The sequence below is a fragment of the Oryzias melastigma genome, linkage group LG17 (assembly GCF_002922805.2).
Source record: "Oryzias melastigma strain HK-1 linkage group LG17, ASM292280v2, whole genome shotgun sequence".
In the NCBI taxonomy this organism is placed as follows: domain Eukaryota; kingdom Metazoa; phylum Chordata; class Actinopteri; order Beloniformes; family Adrianichthyidae; genus Oryzias; species Oryzias melastigma.
In genome coordinates, this window is record NC_050528.1 from 19,395,934 (window position 1) to 19,413,947 (window position 18,014).

General features: G+C 37.9%; 1 protein-coding gene across 1 annotated transcript; it reads right to left on the minus strand.

Moving 5' to 3' along the window:
* Positions 1–990: 990 nt before the first annotated feature.
* On the minus strand, positions 991–16,357 carry LOC112147662 (protein Niban 1). The gene is made up of 14 exons (XM_024274197.2): positions 16,037–16,357; positions 13,218–13,348; positions 12,971–13,108; positions 12,773–12,890; positions 8,750–8,911; positions 5,972–6,087; positions 5,779–5,883; positions 5,005–5,167; positions 4,574–4,755; positions 4,350–4,496; positions 3,747–3,857; positions 3,503–3,610; positions 3,315–3,426; positions 991–2,399 (listed from the first exon to the last, which is right to left on the minus strand). Exons 1-14 carry the CDS (start codon positions 16,089–16,091, stop codon positions 1,159–1,161), a joined length of 2,889 nt encoding a protein of 962 aa, XP_024129965.1. The 5' UTR covers positions 16,092–16,357; the 3' UTR covers positions 991–1,158.
* Positions 16,358–18,014: the final 1,657 nt, after the last annotated feature.

Here is an 18,014-nt window from a genome sequence, read left to right on the forward strand (position 1 = left end):
GAAAAATCAAATCAAAATGCTTCACTGTTCTGATTCAGTTATCTGGTTCTTTATTTTTATGGTGAAGTTGAGAAAATCTTACAATCAAGACATTTCAAGCACTTTTAATTCAATTTGTAATTGGTCATTAAATACCTGCAAATGAAAACAAAAACATTGAACATTAAATCCATTTGTTTTGGTGATTTAATGAGTAAAAACAACACAAGTGAAGTTTGTGATTAAGATGATCTCAGAAGTTTAAGTGATTGTTGGCATTTACTGAGATTTTTTAGGCTATTTTGGAGTTTAGCTAAAATTTCACCTACATGCTATACCTGCTTTGGGTTACTTAGGCTTTTTTATTTAGTTTTTAGGTTGTTTTGGAGCCAGGCTAATATCTACATGCTGTTTTGACTAATTTAGGCTTTTTTCAGTTTTTTAGACTATTTTGAAATTTAGCTAATATTTCAGCTACATGCTAGCTGTTTTGACTAACCAGTGTTTTTTTCTTCTTTTTTTTAATTTTTATTTTATTTTTACTTTTTAGGCTAATTGGAACTTAAGCTAATATTTTAGATAGCTATCAGCTTCAGCGTTTTTAGCTATCAGCTTTCGCGTTTTCAGCTATCAGCAGTAGCATCTTCAGTGGCCAAATTCAGCTTACAGAATTCACACTAGCACTAGTTAATAATTGTTAAAAAGTTACAGTTTTAAAGTTTTAAAAATTTAGTTTTAGTGTGTTCAATAAATGTTTATCTTGTTCGGCCTCTGACCTAAGATGTGTTTAGGATTTTGACCCCTTGTGCGATTGAGTTTCACACCCCTGCATTAATGGATCTATTTGTCTGCAATTGGATGCAGAATGGAGTGGAACAGGGAGACTCATTTCCGTCGGTACGTCACACCTGAGAACCTGTTTTGAAATTCTGCCGACGGAGGGATTCTATCTGTTCCCGAGCCATCACAATTTTAATAAAGAAATAACCCAAAACAAAGTTTTGATATCAAATTATTTTAATTTATATTCTCCATCATGAGAAAAATGCTTCAAGAACAAGTTTAAAAATACCAAAAAAAACAATATTTTCATTGGAGTGGGTTTTTAAAGTTTTGCTTCTTGAACTTGCTCCTCCTCCTTCACCTTTCTGTACCATTGATATGAAGCTGCTGTCATTTTTAAAGCTGGTCGGGGTCTGATGCCGGTGTGGAGGTGGTAACGTCAGACCCCTCTCCTGCTGGGACAGGGGGGTTGATTACAGTCTCCACCTCTGTGATCTCCGTCACCAGTTCTCTGATGATGGCTATGCTGTCCAGTGGCAGCTCCACAGGACTCTCTGACTGTAGTTCTTCAGGTTGGGAACTTTTGGAAGGCATTGTTTCGTCCTTTACTTCCCCTACATCTTCCTCTTCGGCTGTGTTCTCTTCGTCTTCTTTTTCCCCCTCCTTCTTTGTGTCTTCACTCTGAATTTCTTCGGTCTTTGTCTGCTCTGTGTTTGAGGTGTCTGTGAGCTCTGCTGTCAGAGCAGCATCTCCTGCGAGGTCCTCCTGTCCGTCATCCGTCTCAACCTCTTTCCTCTCTTTGATCGTCTCATTCTCTTCCTCTCCTTTTTGTTTCTCCAACTCCCAGGTGACTTTTATTTGTCCTGTTAAATAAACAGCTCTGTCTGTGGTCTGCTGGACCTGCTGAACCTCAGATTGAATGGTGGACGGAGCGATAGCTTCACTTAGAGACCCGAGACTAATTTTTGTTGGACTGTCTGTTCCAGATGCTTGTGGCGGTGAAGGAGGTTGGGTGTCAGAGGCCTCCTCTGATACTTGATCTGAGTTTAGGAGTTCAGGTGTTGGTGGATCTTCACGCATTTCTGGAAGCTCGCTTTCAGAAGATTCCGGTTGAACATGCATCAGCTGAGGAGAGTCCAGAGCAGAAGTGTCTGCTGACTCTTTGACGTTGGATCCCAGATCAGCTGGTGGATCCTGTGAGTCACATGTCACGGCTCCATCACAACCTGAAGTCTCAGCTGTCGCTGAAATCTTTTCACTTTCAATCTTGTCTCCATCTCTGGCTTCCTCACAGGGAGAAACATCCTCACTTCCACCGTGATCGAGCTGTTGTGTCACGACGATCAGAGGATACGTGGTTGCATCACTCTGCTCTGATAATGGACATGTGCTGGACTCTGATTTGGTGTTGACCTTCAGGTCTGCATCACTCTGAGAGCAAACGTCAGCGGATTCATCTCCACCTTCCACTGGAGTTTGTTTATGATCGTCTCCCGGCCCGGATGAGATGGAGTGCCGAGCGTCCATGGTGGGGCTGTCGGACACAGTCTGTCCCAGCAGACTGTACTGACTAATGGCCAAATCGGAAGTGTCCAGGAGCAGATTGTTGCTCTTCTTACTTGCAGCATCCTGGACCACTGAAAGAGGAAAAATCATTGAATTTTCAGTCATTTTCTCCTAGTTTCCTCTAAATATTAATCCCTTAATACATGCATGAATCAAAGCACTTGAGCTCCAAAATTGCCTTAATTTAGTATCACAATTTAGTCAAATTTAGACAAAGTGACTGTTTTTTTTTAATGTATTTATTTACACGTTCAAACTAGAGTGGGAGGATAAACTTCTAGAGATGAAACATCTCGTTTCCAAGAGGGTCCTCCATTTCAAGAAATAACAATCACAAATGACTAAGTAGGAACCAAACAAAACAGTTCAAATAGAGAATAAGTACACATAACACACACAGAGACATAGATGTGCTGCCTTTCAATATCAACCCCTGCCTAAAATAACATTTCAGACATTTTTTTAAATAAACACATTTGTGAAAAAAGCTGAACAGAAAAAAAAAACAGAAAATAAATGAGTGCTAAAGTAATTGTAATAGCGCTTTGAGCTACATAAACTATGAGAAGGACTTTTTATAAATAAAGTTTGATTGATGTACTGTATGTACAAGGGCAAATATGTCTATTTATGATTAAGATTAATGATGTCATTTACATGTGCGGATGTACAGTATATGGATGTGTATTTTCTTTTAATGTTGTTTTTTTTATTTTCTAGGAAGATTATAACTAATTAATTCAAGTTTGATTTATCTATATCTATTTATTTAGTTTGTTTGTCCTCTTTAGAATATTTTTGATTGCTTAACTTAAATCAATTCTGATCAAAAACTGTATTGTTGTTAAACTGTGAACATATGAGCATCAGGTGTCTGGGCACAAATCACAGGAATGATTCAGAAAATACAGCTTTATGTCTAATATTTTGTTTTCATCCAAGATTATTTTCATGAATGCAGAAAAAGTATCAATCTTTGTGCTTACCTGTCTCTGTCTCCTTAAAGAGGAGGTTTCTCAGAACGTCATCATAAACGTTGTGAACTACGATAAAGCTGCTGTAGTCGGAGAAGATGTACTGCTCGAACTGCTGGAGCTCCTGAACACAGAAGACACGTGTGCTTTGCTGAGTCTGAGTAACAAAGGGGTAAAAACCTGTTGTGAGTTTGACCTACAGTTTTCCACCTGCTGTCCATCCTCCTGGTGAGAGCAGGAAGAGTGATCTCCAGCAGAGCTTCTTCATAGATTCTCCTCTGGACCACTCGGCTGTCATAATCCAGCTGCTGCTCAAACACAAACAGGATTTCTGACACACTGAACTCTAACACTGATTTAGAAAGAGATATTTTACTAATAATTCCAAAAATATGCTTCATTCGGAACTTACATGGTTACTGGTTACATGGTTAACTTCTTTACCTTGAATACTCTTTCTTTAGCTCGATCCATCTTCACAGGAACATGAGTGGCTTGCAGTCTTGTTGATGACTGCAGGAACTGCTCCAAGGTGTACACAGCACTGTCCAGCAGCTGCAAGGATCAAACCACAAAAGTTAATATGTCTGTACGGTGAAAAAGCTAAATTTGAAACTTCTGGTTTCCACTCCAAGGAAAATTGGGCTTTTGGTGTTTTAATATGTTCTTGTGACATTTTCTTATGATAGAGGACATTAATAAAAGCTTAAAATAGTATTTTTCTGTATTTTTTCATTCAAACTGAATCACAAATGTAATTTTAAAAAAAGCATATTTGTGCTGTTGAAAATACACTACTCCCTGCTCTGCTTAAACAGAAAGCTCTCAGCAACCAAGAGGGGAATAGGGGGTGGGGTTGTTCGCTGCCAATGACCCTGCCCTCAACTCAGAGGGGCATTTCTAATGAACTCTGCAGAAACTATGTCCTAGAAAACAATATTGTTTTTTTATTTTTGCAAAAAACTGCATATTCATGGTTAAAAAAAAGACTGAGAATGCTTTTAAAATAGATCAAAAGATAATAAGAGTGGAGGTTCTCCATCATACCTGCTCCATCTCCAGCTGTGCAGAGTGAACCAGTCTCTGAGCATTTCTCAATCCAAAGCGATCTTTTAGGTCTTCAAGTTTCTCTGCCAGGCTCTCCACCTTCCTGTAGCTTTGCTCCAAACTGATGGAGTGCAACCTGGAAGAAATCTGAAGCAACACACACTCAACTAAAATCAAAGCCATTAATCAAAAGAAACATTTTTTAAGACTTCAAGGCATCTCACTTGCTTTGTCTTCTCCATCCCTCCATTTGTGAGGGAAAAGTCAGAATCCATCTGCGTGTGGAGTGTCTCCTGCATTCCTAGAATCCCCGCGCCTATATTCTCTGACATCACCTCCAGGATGGAGGACAAGAACGGAGCTACAGACTCGCTGCACACTTTCTCCGCCTCTTCACATATGCATGCTGCAACATACATAAACATCCACAAGGTGTTGACAAAAACACACGTTTTGATTTTCATGAGGTCTGACTAGACCTAAGATCAGAATATGAGTTTAATCTTTTTCTAATAATATACTGTTCTGACAATAGATCAAACCTTTTACTATAATTTTTCTTAGTTCTCTGTCATGTGAGCATTTTGGAGGAATGGTAATGCTCAACTACTGTTTGTCCTAACAGAAATCTACGACAGATGTCAGCGTGGATCACCTCGAACTTTTTCCTCCAGGAAGCTGCGAGAAGACATGATCTGGTCCAGGTTAGATCTGATTAGAGCCTGACTGGATGAGGCAGTCTCTTGACACTCCTTCCTTAGAGCCTCCAGACCTGCAGTCAGCTGATCCAGCACCAGCATGTAGGCTGCCTGCACTGTCTATGCAAAAAAAGTTACAATTAGCTGTTGACAGTGGACTAAAATAATGGCAACAGACTCAGTTATGCAGTCAAAATAAGACAACAAAAAATACATAATTATGAAGAGTAATATTATTTGATGGACAGATCAGAGTCATTTCATTTATTCGGTTTCAGTTTTCTATCGAAACTTATTTAAGGATTTTTAAACTAATTTGCTTAGGTTTCAAATAACTAGACTTTAACCTTTTAACTCCATGGTCAACCAAACAGTAGAGAACATTTAGAAAACATTAATAAAAACATGGACTGTGGATATTACTTCCCCCAAGGCAATAAGCAGCAGGAAAAAAACAGTTTTTTCTTTTTAATTTTGTCCTGGTCGGGTACTGGTAGTTAAAGGGTTAATATGATATAATCCCAATAAACATGTAAAAAATTCCAACTGAAAGACACAAGGAATGGCTTTAAATTAGAAAAGATTCATGGATTTCATGAATATATACACAGAAAAAAGTTGAAAAAAGAAATTAATGTTTGATTTTTTAAAGTAATTTTTTAACCAAATATTTTCAGGGGTTGCTGAACACAAAAAAATAAACAGAGTTCTTGATTGAGAGTGAAACTTACTGCCAACCACTGTCGAATTCTCTCGATCTTCTTCCCCTTCAATTTGGAATTCAGTTGACTCTGTAACCATGGCAACACCTCCTCCATCACCTGTGAGGTGAGTACCTACCAACACACAATACATCAACTATGGGGCACATTTCTGAGAAGCCAAAAATTAAAAAAAAAGCTGGTGCTAGTATGTAATACTGACTTGTTCCTCTGTGCCCAGAAGCTTTTCCCAGGATTCATAGCATCCCTTATCCTGTCGGTACAGGCGGAAGGCTCGAGCAAAAGCCTGACCTTCATGAGATGTCCTGTGCCAAGAGTCTGAAAAAAAAAGAAAAACAGTTTCTAATTTTTAAGAATAATTTTGAGAACCTTGATAGATTGGGAAGAGCATAGAAAATATATTAAATTCAAAGATATTTTGAAATAATTTTTAAAAACTTTAAAGCAAAAGAAAACATTTCATCTTCTGAGATGTTTTTCTTAGTTAAAATATAAGGAACAGCTTCATTTTTACCTTCTTCAAACGAAAAAGCTGACAGAACTTGAGCAGTTGAATATTATGTCATATTTATTAGGACATTTTAAGGCTAACTGGTTACTTCCTGGTTTCAGTGGCTACTAGTTTTTAGCCAGAAACACTGAATATGCAGAACCTATAGTAATAAAATATTATGATGAGATTGAATGAAAGAAAAAAATGTGCTCAGCACTGTAGAAAATATAGATATTTTTGATTTGATTGACCTGTTTTCCATTTTCTGATGGAATCTTGGTAGTCTTAGTTAGTAGGCTTTGTTTATTTGTTTTCTTTTGGTAGTTTTGGTTAGGCAGCCCTTAGCAGGGAGCTGCTGACTGACAGTCGACATGGCTTGTCTTATGTTTGGCCAAGGAGAGATAGAAGAGCCACATGTGGTTCTGGGGCCGCAGGTAGTAGACCTCTGTTCTAGTCCAAGAGTCTGCAACCTTCAACACTTAAACAGCCATTCAGGTCATTTTCTGACTGACCAAAACCCAGAGAGAGCCATAAAGTCTCACTTCACCTTTTACAAATATTAGACATAGATTTGTATTTACTGTAATGTTATTACCTGTTTCGATAAATATAAACTAAATATTGGGTTTTTTTTTTTGCATTACTAAAACATTAAGAAAATTGTCATTTTTCCTAAATATAAAATAGTTTAGAACTTTTGACAGAAATTCCCATCACTTCCTTTCAAAATAAAATACACTCTGAGACGGTCTCATATTAGGTTCAAGTTTAACAGTTGGTAATGTAACCTCAGCATTGATAAATGTGTGATAAATAAAAAATATCTATATACAATTTGTTTTATCCTTGTTGGTGCATCTCTGTCAGCAATTCATAAATCAGAACTAAGTAGGTGACCATTACTGTCTTTTTTGTGCACTTGAAATCCTTGAATTTTGATCAATATTGGCTTATAATTTTGGGATTCAAGAATCTCTCTAAGTGTGTCTGCGGTAAGCCACACAGCTTGATGGATTATTAGAGAGTTATTGGTAATGTGTGGTGATACGTACTACAGTATGTTTTATTTGACCCCTTCATTGAAGAATGGAGGGGTAAAAGAGCCACATGTAGCTCCAGAACTTCAGGTTGCAGACACCTGTTTTAGTCCTTGCAGCACGTCTTTGCAACAAGCCTCTTCAATAATTTTCTTTTTTTTTTTTTATCAATATCAGTAGATAAAAGCTCAAGAGTCAACGATAAAGAAAATGCATATACACATTACCCTGCCGGAAATTATAAAACTTTACTCAGGGCTGCTATAAATGGATTTGTTCTTTACTCTCTATCAAATATAAAGTCCACATGTGTCTACAAAGTTTCACTTCTGCGTTCATATTACTGAGATGTGAGGCTGTATGAAAATATAACTTTGGTGGTTTACTTCCTCCTCATGAGCTGAGGCAATGTTCAATCACTAAGCTGTGTTGACAAAAAAATCCACAAAATTTATGAATGCTGGGGAGCAACCATCTACAGCAGCATCGTGTGTGAATTAGAGGGTTACGGTGGGAAACTGCTGCAGTGAATAACTCGAATACTTTCATGTATTTACATTTCTGCAGAAATGATAGATTATTTTTACACACCTTTTCTTTACTTTGCCAGATGGGGGTTTTCTAAAGAAAGTGTTGCATAATGTCTCTGTGTTTTTGATGACCTCATGCACAAATTTAGGATTTCATTTACTGCTGAATAAAGTGAAATTGTGTCTTTAATCTAATTAAAATACGTGCATATTTGTGTATAAATAGTGTTTATGTATTTTAAGTTTATCCAGAAACCTCCAACAAAAATTTTGCAACTTCAGGAAAATGAGGAAACTCGTTTACGGAAGTGAGAAACCATAGAAACAACAATCTTCCTAAAAAATATATATTCTAATAAATTAATAAAAGATTTTCTTAGAAGCCACACGGTGACCTGTCTTGTGTTTCCTGTTTCTGCTCCGGCTAACATTAAACAGATATGTCTTCGCATTTGCACTTTTGTGGGTGTGAAGTAGAGGGGTTATTTTCTTAGGTTTGCATCCAAACCACACAGGAAGTCAGCGTCAATAGTTTGATCTGTCACCCAGGCAACTGTCACAACATGAGCTGTGAGGCACAGCTGTACGGATGAGACAGCTTTGCAGTCAAAGATTTCGTTCCTTCATCTGAGATTAAACTTGAGTTGCTTTCAGTTTCCCACTTGTACGTTTGCTGTATAATAAAATTGTTTTAAGTACCAATTTCATTCACTCTGGACTTCTATCCCCATGTTGAGTTTTGTTATTTTTATGAAATCTCGATAGAAAAATACTTTTTTTTCCTTAATGGGAGCAGTTTTCCAAAGTAATACACTTGAAATTCTCAGCTGTTGTTTTCAAAATTGTCACATTTTCACCTTTAAATTCTAAAACCTTTTCAGTGTACACACGTCCCTCACAGACGTGAATTTTTACTTTACCAAGGTTTTGGTGACGGATGCAGGTCTTGAGGACAGACAGGAAGTGATCTCGTTCCCCATCTTGTTGAAACAGGAAGCAGGTGTAGCCTTTATAAGGCAGATGGAGGTATACAGCAAATGTATCTGGAGATGAAACCACTGACGATGAATCCTCCTTTACTCCTGTGGACACAGAAATACAGGATAAGGGCTGAACTGAATGTTGAGTATATAAACACTCATCTGCCAATTTATTAGGCAAAGCTTGCTAGTACCGGGCTGGATCCCCTTTTGCCTTCAGAACTCCCTTAATCCTTGGTAGCATAGATTCAACAAGATACTGGAAACATTCGTCAGAGAGTTTGGTCCATATTGACATGATAGCATCACGCAGATTTGTCGGCTAAACATCCATCGATCTCACTTTCCTTCACATTCCATAGATGATCTATTGGGTTGAGATGGAACCAGTCTGGTCTTTCTCCTCTGACCTCTGGGATCAACAAGACATTTCTTCCAAAAAGAACTGGATATTTTCTCTTATTCTGACCATTCTCTGTAAACCCTAGAGATGGTTGTGGGTGAAAATCCCCGTAGGTCAGCAGTTTTTAAAATACGTAGACTAGCCTGTCTGGCACTAACAACTATGCCACGTTCAAAGTCACTTCAATCACCTTTCTTCCTCATTCTGATGCTCAGTTTGAACTGCAGCAGATCGTCTTGACCATGTCCACATGCCTAAATGCATTGAATTGTGATTGGCTGATTAGAAATTTGTATTAACAAGCAATTGGACAGATGTGCCTAATAAAGTGGCCAGTGATTGAATAATCCTGATGTCTTAGAAGTGATAAGAAATGCTTTGTTATGCTATTTTCGTCAGTTTTTGTTTGAAGAAATGATGTCATAGCTACACCCCACCCAACAATAAGCTGTTGCAGTGAGGAAATGAAATAATGTGATTCCCTGTTCATTCCATGTGCTTGCCCACTGACATAACAATTGTCCATCTTCAATTGGTCTGGTGCATTCATTTGAACAATGAAAGGCAGAATAAGAACAAAATCAACCTAAAACAGGTGATAACCTATTTGCATTTAGAAGAGTAATACAATTAATTTGCAAAACATGACTTGATGGGGGGCTGCACGGTGGCGCAGTGGTTAGCGCTCTTGCCTCACAGCGAGAAGGCCCCGGTTCAAATCCCGGCTGGGACCTTTCTGTGTGGAGTTTGCATGTTCTCCCCGTGCATGCGTGGGTTTTCACCGGGGACTCCGGCTTCCTCCCACCGTCCACAAACATGCTTCATAGGTTAATTGGTGACTCTAAATTGTCCCTAGGTGTGCATGTGAGGGTGAATGGGTGTGTGACTGAGGCCCTGCGACAGACTGGCGACCTGTCCAGGGTGTACCCCGCCTTCGCCCTTCAGTAGCCAGGTTAGGCTCCGGCACCCCCGCGACCCCGAAAGGGACAAAGCGGTCAAGAAGATGGATGGATGGCTGGATGACTTGATGGGGAAAACTTTGCTTTTCAACCACAAAGGTTCTAGGAGTTGACCACCAAATTGCATAATTTGTGTCACTACTTTTTCAGATCTCCCCCAAGTCCTTAGGGCCATGACTTGGTAACTCAATGCAATAGCTTCCATAGATTTCAATGGGATGAAGGTCTGGAGACTGGCTGGACCACTCAGAGCATTATAAAGTTCCTGAGCAGATCCTTTGTTGCCTCGGTTGTGTGTTTATTCATGCTAGCATACCCATGACGTATTTGAAATGCCCTGGTCAAGGAAAAGAGGTTCTCTGAAGGTTCAAATGTATACAGTTCTGCCCTTCATCCCTTTAAAGTGGTGCAGTTGTCCCACCCAACCACAAAGTGTAATGTTCTGACAAGGGGCATGAGGTTCTTGGAATCATGCACTGCATTCTTCCTTCGTCAAACATGGGAAACCCAAAGAGCTTGATTCTGGTTTCATCTGACCACAAACCCTTAGAAGTTTGCTGCCAAACACTGTAAGGGTTTGTGCTTGGTTGGGTTTTTTTGGTGCAGGGGAGCCTTGTTGGTGCCATCAACCCTTTCAAGAAGTAACTTTTTTAGTCTTTCACGAAGATTATTTGTCCTTCTCTTGTGAATCTGTGCTGATTATTAGCAGCCACTTTCTTTTTATTTGTAAATAATTGCATCTGTGGTCACCTTTTTGGTTGTTCTGTGATTTTAGCTCAAAACTGCTTTTATAGCGTTTCAGATCAATTTAACATTGTTGGACAGCTTTTTGTCATTGATCATGGAGGACAATTTGGAATCTGCCTGACTGACTGATTTGTTCCTGCTTGTTTCTGACACTCAGGAGCAAGAACTGTTGCTGTTTGATAATGGATCAAACTCTTTTTCTTACTTTTTGAAATACAAACGGATTCCTTTTGTGGTTATTCTGTCTCCCACTGCTCAGACAAAACTTTGAACACATTTATCAGACTGTCAGTTGGAATGCGGTGAAGCATTTTCTGATTTTCCATTCACAGTTTTGGTCTGTTAGCATCATATTGGTCATGTAATATGGCATGGAAAACAGCTTTAGCGCCTATTTTACTCTAGAGCTTTCATTCCCTCCATTTTATCCACCCCCGCCTCCTGAAATATGCTTCAGCTTTTAAAGGATCTGAAGCTTTCCAGAGAGGTACCATGTCTTTTATCCACAGTATTAGAGAAAACTTCTAAAGTCGCCTATTTTTGTTTGCATTTAGAAATTGTAAATCTGACTTTTATGTACCTGTTGCAACTTTCACACCGGGCTCTGCGTTGCAATTAAGGAAAAAAATGAAAAGTCAATGTAAATGCTCGTATATGCGCATTTTGGGCTTCTGCGTTCAAAACTTTTGTGTTCACACGTCCCAACCAAGCTTTTAATTTGGCTTTTGTGGCCACTGAAAGCACAATCGAAGTTAAACCAGCTGTACTTTTTACAAACAGGAGTTGGATTTGGTAGTGACGTGTGGAGGGCGTCCCTTTTAACCCTAAATAACCACTTGTATTATATTTGATACACCCATTTCTGAGACCCCCTATTCCATTAGCATGATCCAAACTTTCATTAAAAACAGATTGTATATAACTAGGAGAATATTTTGTCCCCTGTAGTTCATCATCATACTACTAGAGGCAGTGGAAGGATTTCTCTTGCTCATTTCAAAATGGCTGCCTCCATGAAATCTCATAAACACTTTTGGCAGGAAAAAGTTTATCTAATTTTTAGAACTTTTTATTGAGTGTAACTCATTTATTATTATTCATTTTTGTAAATGAGTATTTGTTGTATTGAAATAATGCAACATTTGTAGATAATTATTTATTTATGACACAGTTTTAAATGTGCAGATCAAATTTAAGGTCAAATATTCCAAAGCATCTTAATTGATACTATTTATATCTCATAAAACATAAAATTGCGGAAATCTTTTTGTGGATTTCATCAAAGGGTTTGAAAAACATTTTAATGGCAAAGAATTAGACATTTCTGTCAATTCTTTGGAGTAGTGGGCTTGACAGGGTTAATTCACTGAAGGCCCAAACGTTTTAAAATTTATTGAGGAGGAAAAAATAGTAAATTTGGACGGAATTATGTGATGCCAAGTCTTGGATATATCAACAGAGAGCTGTGAAGGAAAAATTGTGGAGTAAGACTTGTGAGTTTTGCACCACTATGACATTACACACCACGGATCTATGCGCTAGGAACAGTCAAGTTTGAACACCATAAAGTTAATTCAAGAACCCACATTCAGCGCTCTTGAACATATCCGGCGTGAACGTTGCATGAGGGGAAAATATTTCTAGCATTTGTGTAATTGCAGTTATTAAATGCATGTTGTGTCTTTTTCTTGTCCTTCCTTTTTCCTTTTACAGATCTGCAGTGAGGAACCAGTGGTTTTTGTTTCTCAATCCACACTGCTTTATGTTGCACGAGATAGATGTCATCACCTTTAATCCCCACTGTTAGAACATGTGGAATACCTTTGAGATTCCTGGTATTGGATTGATAAATACCGTTCAGTATTCCAGCGCAGGTTTTCTCTAACTGAGCCCTTGACTCCTCCTCTGTGGTGAACACCGCAGCCCCGGCTGGCTGAATGACCTCCTTGGGTGTGGAACCACGCTTGAAAGTCTGCGTAATCCAAAACCAGAACGCAGATTAAATACGCCAAAAGCCATGTTTTGTGTACAAAAATGTCAGGCATGTGTTACCTCCATGCTGTCATGTATTTCCACTTTGTAGTCTCTTCTCAGGACAATGTACCTCTCTTTACACTTCTTACCCTGCTCATCCCAGCAGGAGAACCGCACACTCCCTTGGTACAGCACCTCCTCTGGATCACAGTGAGGCTTTACAAACACAATGATGAGACACAAATGACAATTTCTTCCTCTTCTATCTATTATAAAGTCTTATGTATCAATAGTTGTCTTTATGTGATTTTTTTTTAGTTCATACCCTGGTCTTTAGCAACAAGCCCCTCCCTTCTTTCTTGGGCTCCATCTCCTGCTGCAAATGTCCAAGGTAAGCCACAGAGTACTGCTGCCGATAGAATTCACTGAAGCTTTTAAACGCTGCATCAACCAGCCCTGGAACCATACAGTAGAGAGAATAAAAAAAAAAAACAACATGACAAAGGTATTAAAAACACTTTGTGACGGATACAATACAAGCAGGTGAAGTTCAATGGAAATTCCTGAGTCATTTTAGACGAGTGCTTCATGATGTTGGTCTCCACTGCCAAGCATTTAATTATGTGTCCTGTAACACAACTGCCAACTGTTTTTGCTCAAGTAACCTGGAGTGAGTTCTGGAAACTTGAGGAAGTTTCCAACTTTTGAGGGTGATCTCATAAATGACACTCATTTCCGAGACTTTCCCATATTAACATTTAGGGTCAATCCAGCCTGACGACTGTTCAAATGCCCAGTAAGGTCATTCTCAACCTCAGAGTCTGATGGTCACAGATGGTTCAAGACCCATTCCATTGACAATTGTGGTTTTGTTTTTTTTAACATATTGTTGTGGATTTTCTTTCATGATGGAGGACATATAAAAAAAAATTAAGATTAAATTTGCATTTCTGAGTATTGAATCAGGAAGAGACACAAAAAAATGTCATTGGAAAAAGCCTGTAGCAGTGACATAGGAGCTACAGTCGGCAAGCCACAAGCACCCTGCTCCGCTCCATTCTAATGCATCCACTTGCAGGCAAATAGATTGATCAAAAGATGATTGGACTGGGACTTTAAGGACTATTTTATCCTAAATTAGGTTCACGGTTAGGTTCACAAATTGTCTTTGTGCAAGACACTAATCCCCTGGCCTTACTAGCAGTTTGCGTGGAGAGTCTGTTGACTATAAACCAACTCAATTTCAATTTAATTTTATTTATATAGCCCAATGTCACAAAATAATTGCCTCAGTGCTACTCCTCTGTTACATGGTGTTCCACAGGGCTCAACCCTAGACCCAATCATTTTCCTCCTGTACTTAAACCCTCTTGGGGAAATCATTAGTGGTTTTAAAAATGCATCATATAATTTTTATGCTGATAACATCCAACTATACAGTTACTTCACAGACTTCACAAAGTAGCTAAATCATCAAATTGCCTCTTGTGCTTTGAAAACTGACCTGGACTTAATCAATTACAACTGAATAAAAAGAAAACTGAAACTTTAATCATTGCAGTCGAACTCCCAGGTTAAGCAGCCTCTTGGTTCCCTGGGCCCCACGTTCAAGTCTTCCCTCAGAAACATTGGAGTATCTTTTACTCTGCTTTATTTACTCATTTGTAGATTTTTATCATACAAATAAAGGTTACTTACTTGCTCATTGGGTTTCATGACGGTCATTTTACAGACGCAGAAGGTCAGTCATAAAATATAAACAATAGATAAAAACTAAACAGACTTAATAAAACTGGTAAGGTCTAAGGGCAGGGATAACCAGTTTAATGTACTAATTAAAATGTTTAAAAAGTTATAAAAAGAGGCACCATTCAACAAAAACCTGCTTACATCTGTTGGGAAGTTGTACTATTTCACTTCGGAGTACCACAGAGAATTGTCCTGGTTCCAGGTATTTGTATTTTGATAAAGGAAGCCCAGGTATTGACTTTTAGGTGACAACTGAAGTGAATGTTGGATCAAAAATGTTGCTGGTGTAAGAAAATGATGAAAAAAATGTTAGTTTTCACATCCAATTCTTTTACTGATTATTTGATGTCAACTAAGTAAGTATATGCATTAGAGTAGTGACAAAAAAATATCAGAATAACCACACTTTGGCACCCTCAGGTATACATTACGTATCCCTCCTTGACGTCTGGTTTTGGTGGCTGTTAGACTCTCTGCTTTGGGCCACAATGTGTTTAGAAGCTAACCGAAGGTCATATCTCCTGTTTATCATTTGTTTAGAGTACATGCCCAGTATCACACATTCTTTTGAGTCAGTCCATCTGACTTCAAACCACACACACTGACACACAGAGATAGAAGAAAGATCAGACAACCCATAATAATATAATAGTTGGAAATAGCTGTAATTACATAGAAGTTTTCTGGGGAAATTAGTGACAGGATGTGACAGAGCTGATAAGAGGTACAGGAATGCACACTCTGAGAAATAAAAGACTCCGAATATATTTTTGTATTTGTTATTTAAGGTGTTATGACAGATAAAATTCACTTGAAATGATGTTTTTCCTTTTTGTGTTAGTTTGGTGGGGAAAAACTGTTTGGTGATTGTAGTGGGCGTCGTAGCAAACAGCCCTGTCCTGAGCCTGATTCTAAGGATCTTTGCAGACACACCCCTTTCCACATTTCCTGTTTCTTTCTTTGCAGAAAGCTCTTCGTAAAGTTAAATCCACTCCATGATCTCCTATTGAATATTAACCAATGGATATATCACCTCATAATGCTTCATAATATGGATTTTCATGTGTGCAGGTAAAAACTTTAAAGCACTAGTCCAGGTCTGGCGCAGAGATACGACCAGAGAAAGCTGATTTAAACTTCAATGAAAAACTTTGCAGGTTTAAAATATTATGTCTTGTTATTTACATCTTATGCTGCAAACGCTTTAGCCACACCTACTTGCACAATGCAAACAGTTATAGCCGCAACTGTGAGACAATTAATGCAAGTCTGCACTCATCCATAGGATTTATCTGTTTGCCTTCTGTTTTCAAACTATATTTTTAAACTCAAGTATAAATATCAATCAGCCATAATACTATTCCATAAAACAACATTATAAAGTATGTTGTTTACCTTTAATGTGGTTTATTTTGGCCTCATCCAGCATACCAGAAGAAGATGCTCCCATTTTGCTCAGCTTTTCTCTCAAATGTATCTGAAGAAGTCGAGTTTTAGTATTGTTTTTCAGTCAAACACGAGTCTACAGGACACACAGCGGCAAGTGTCAAATGACAGATCTACTCTGATGTGTCAAGTGGTTTGTGCTCAGCTAATTTCCTTCCCGCCTCCAGATCTGAGCATGTGTGTGGTGAGTTGGGCGGGACTGTTAAAATGTGAGGGTTAGGCTCGCCACATCGATCTCCTATTAACTGCAACATCATAAACAGCAGTCACAACAACCCTCTTAAACCCCCTGCTGGCAAACTAAAATGTGCCCTCAGAAAATACTCACTTTTGACCTTTTTTTTAAAAACTAAAGAGTACTTTTACTTTTTGATATAGTTACTATGTATGCTAATTCAACTTAAATATGAGGGAAAATAATATTTTTATTTAAAAAAAAAAATTTTTGCAGGCTTAAAGCTGCTGCTATTGAGTTATAGAATTGAAAATGGAATTATTGTTTTTTAACAAGAGAATCTTATCTTCATACCCAGAAGAACGCAATATGAAAACAGTAAAATCCAACGTGGAGCCACTCAGTGGAGTTTAGTTTTTAGCTTCACTTTCTAAGGTTTAATGTTTCACTTTACAGTTGTTTTAAAACCCTTGCTGGCAAATCTCTATGTCCTATTTAGCTGTTACTCCTGCATGAAAACCTTGTAAAAGTCTAAACTGAGTAGAACATTAGCAGAAGGTGAACACATGATGGATTTGTATGCTTTATTTTTCAAAGAACAAAATCTTGTACATATTTTCTTTTATATTGCTTTGGTATATGCTTTTTGATGTATTTACTTTGCGCTACTATATTTTTATCTCACTTTGTTCTCAGCATTAATGTGGTTCTATTGGCAACCTAATTATTTAGTCAATTAGTATTTTCATTAATATTTCTATTTGGGAAAAAAATAAACTGGATGTAAATGAACTAAAAAGAAAGTGATATAGGGTAAAAACGTGTACTTGAAGAAGATCATGTTGTTAAGGTGAAATATAGTGAAAGTCTAGCATTTCTTGCAGTCTTTTAATTATGATTATGTCATTATTATCTAAGATTTTTTTTTTAATTCACTTTTGAATTGTGCTCGGGATTGTTGCTGTGAAGTAAGCCTACCCATATTTCCCATTATCCATATGTTTACATGCTGTCCCGCTAGCTTACAGTGCCTCACAACCATTACATCACTTTACTGATGCAAGAAAAATGGTGAGCTATCCAGCTATTTTGAGCCAGATGCCAGCTCAGACGAGAAAGATGAAGACATTCATGAATCTATTTGTCTGCAAATGCATGCATCAGAGTGGAGCAGGGAACTTGTGAAGAACACCAACATCTGCTTCCAGCACGGAGTTTTAGCACCTGCTACTTACACCATCAACTACATTTTTTCATCTGCTCCTGATTCACAATGATTTGAGTCATGTAATACTCAGAAACATAGGTACAAGCTTAAATAAGTTTTCCATCGTGAGAAAAATACCACAAGAGCATGTAAAAAAAAAAAAAGTTTTAATTGGAGTAGGTCTTTAACACTCAATTAATTTGGAACAAAGTGGGTGAAAAATTAAATACTAGAAGGCTAAATAGTGTATAGTTTTAGTTTTTTAATTTATGTTTTGTCTTTTTAGCCTTTTGTGTGTATGAAAGTTCCCAATCTACATCATTTTTTTATTTCTTATTTTCAAAAAACATATTACTTTATGCTTTTTAGCATTTTTGCAATATAGTTTAAAAAAAAGGCAAAAGCAAAAAAGAAAAGAAAAAAAGCTTTGATTGCAGCATCATTTTAAAGGGAGCTATATTTTGACCAATCAGCTGCTCTGTTAGAGATGGAAACGGCTTGTGATTGGCTGACAGTCATTTAGTTTAAATGTACACTGAGCTCAC

What these genes read in the sequence shown, in the direction of transcription:
- LOC112147662 (XM_024274197.2), bottom strand. Translation starts at nt 16,091, where the DNA reads ATGGGAGCATCTTCTTCTGGTATGCTGGATGAGGCCAAAATAAACCAC. An exon ending in CATCCGTCACCAAAACCTTG is followed by an intron (nt 6,088 to 8,749) that starts GTAAAGTAAAAA and finishes TTTTTTTTTCAG; the next exon opens with ACTCTTGGCACAGGACATCT. An exon ending in CTAAAGAAAGAGTATTCAAG is followed by an intron (nt 3,611 to 3,746) that starts GTAAAGAAGTTA and finishes GTGTTTGAGCAG; the next exon opens with CAGCTGGATTATGACAGCCG.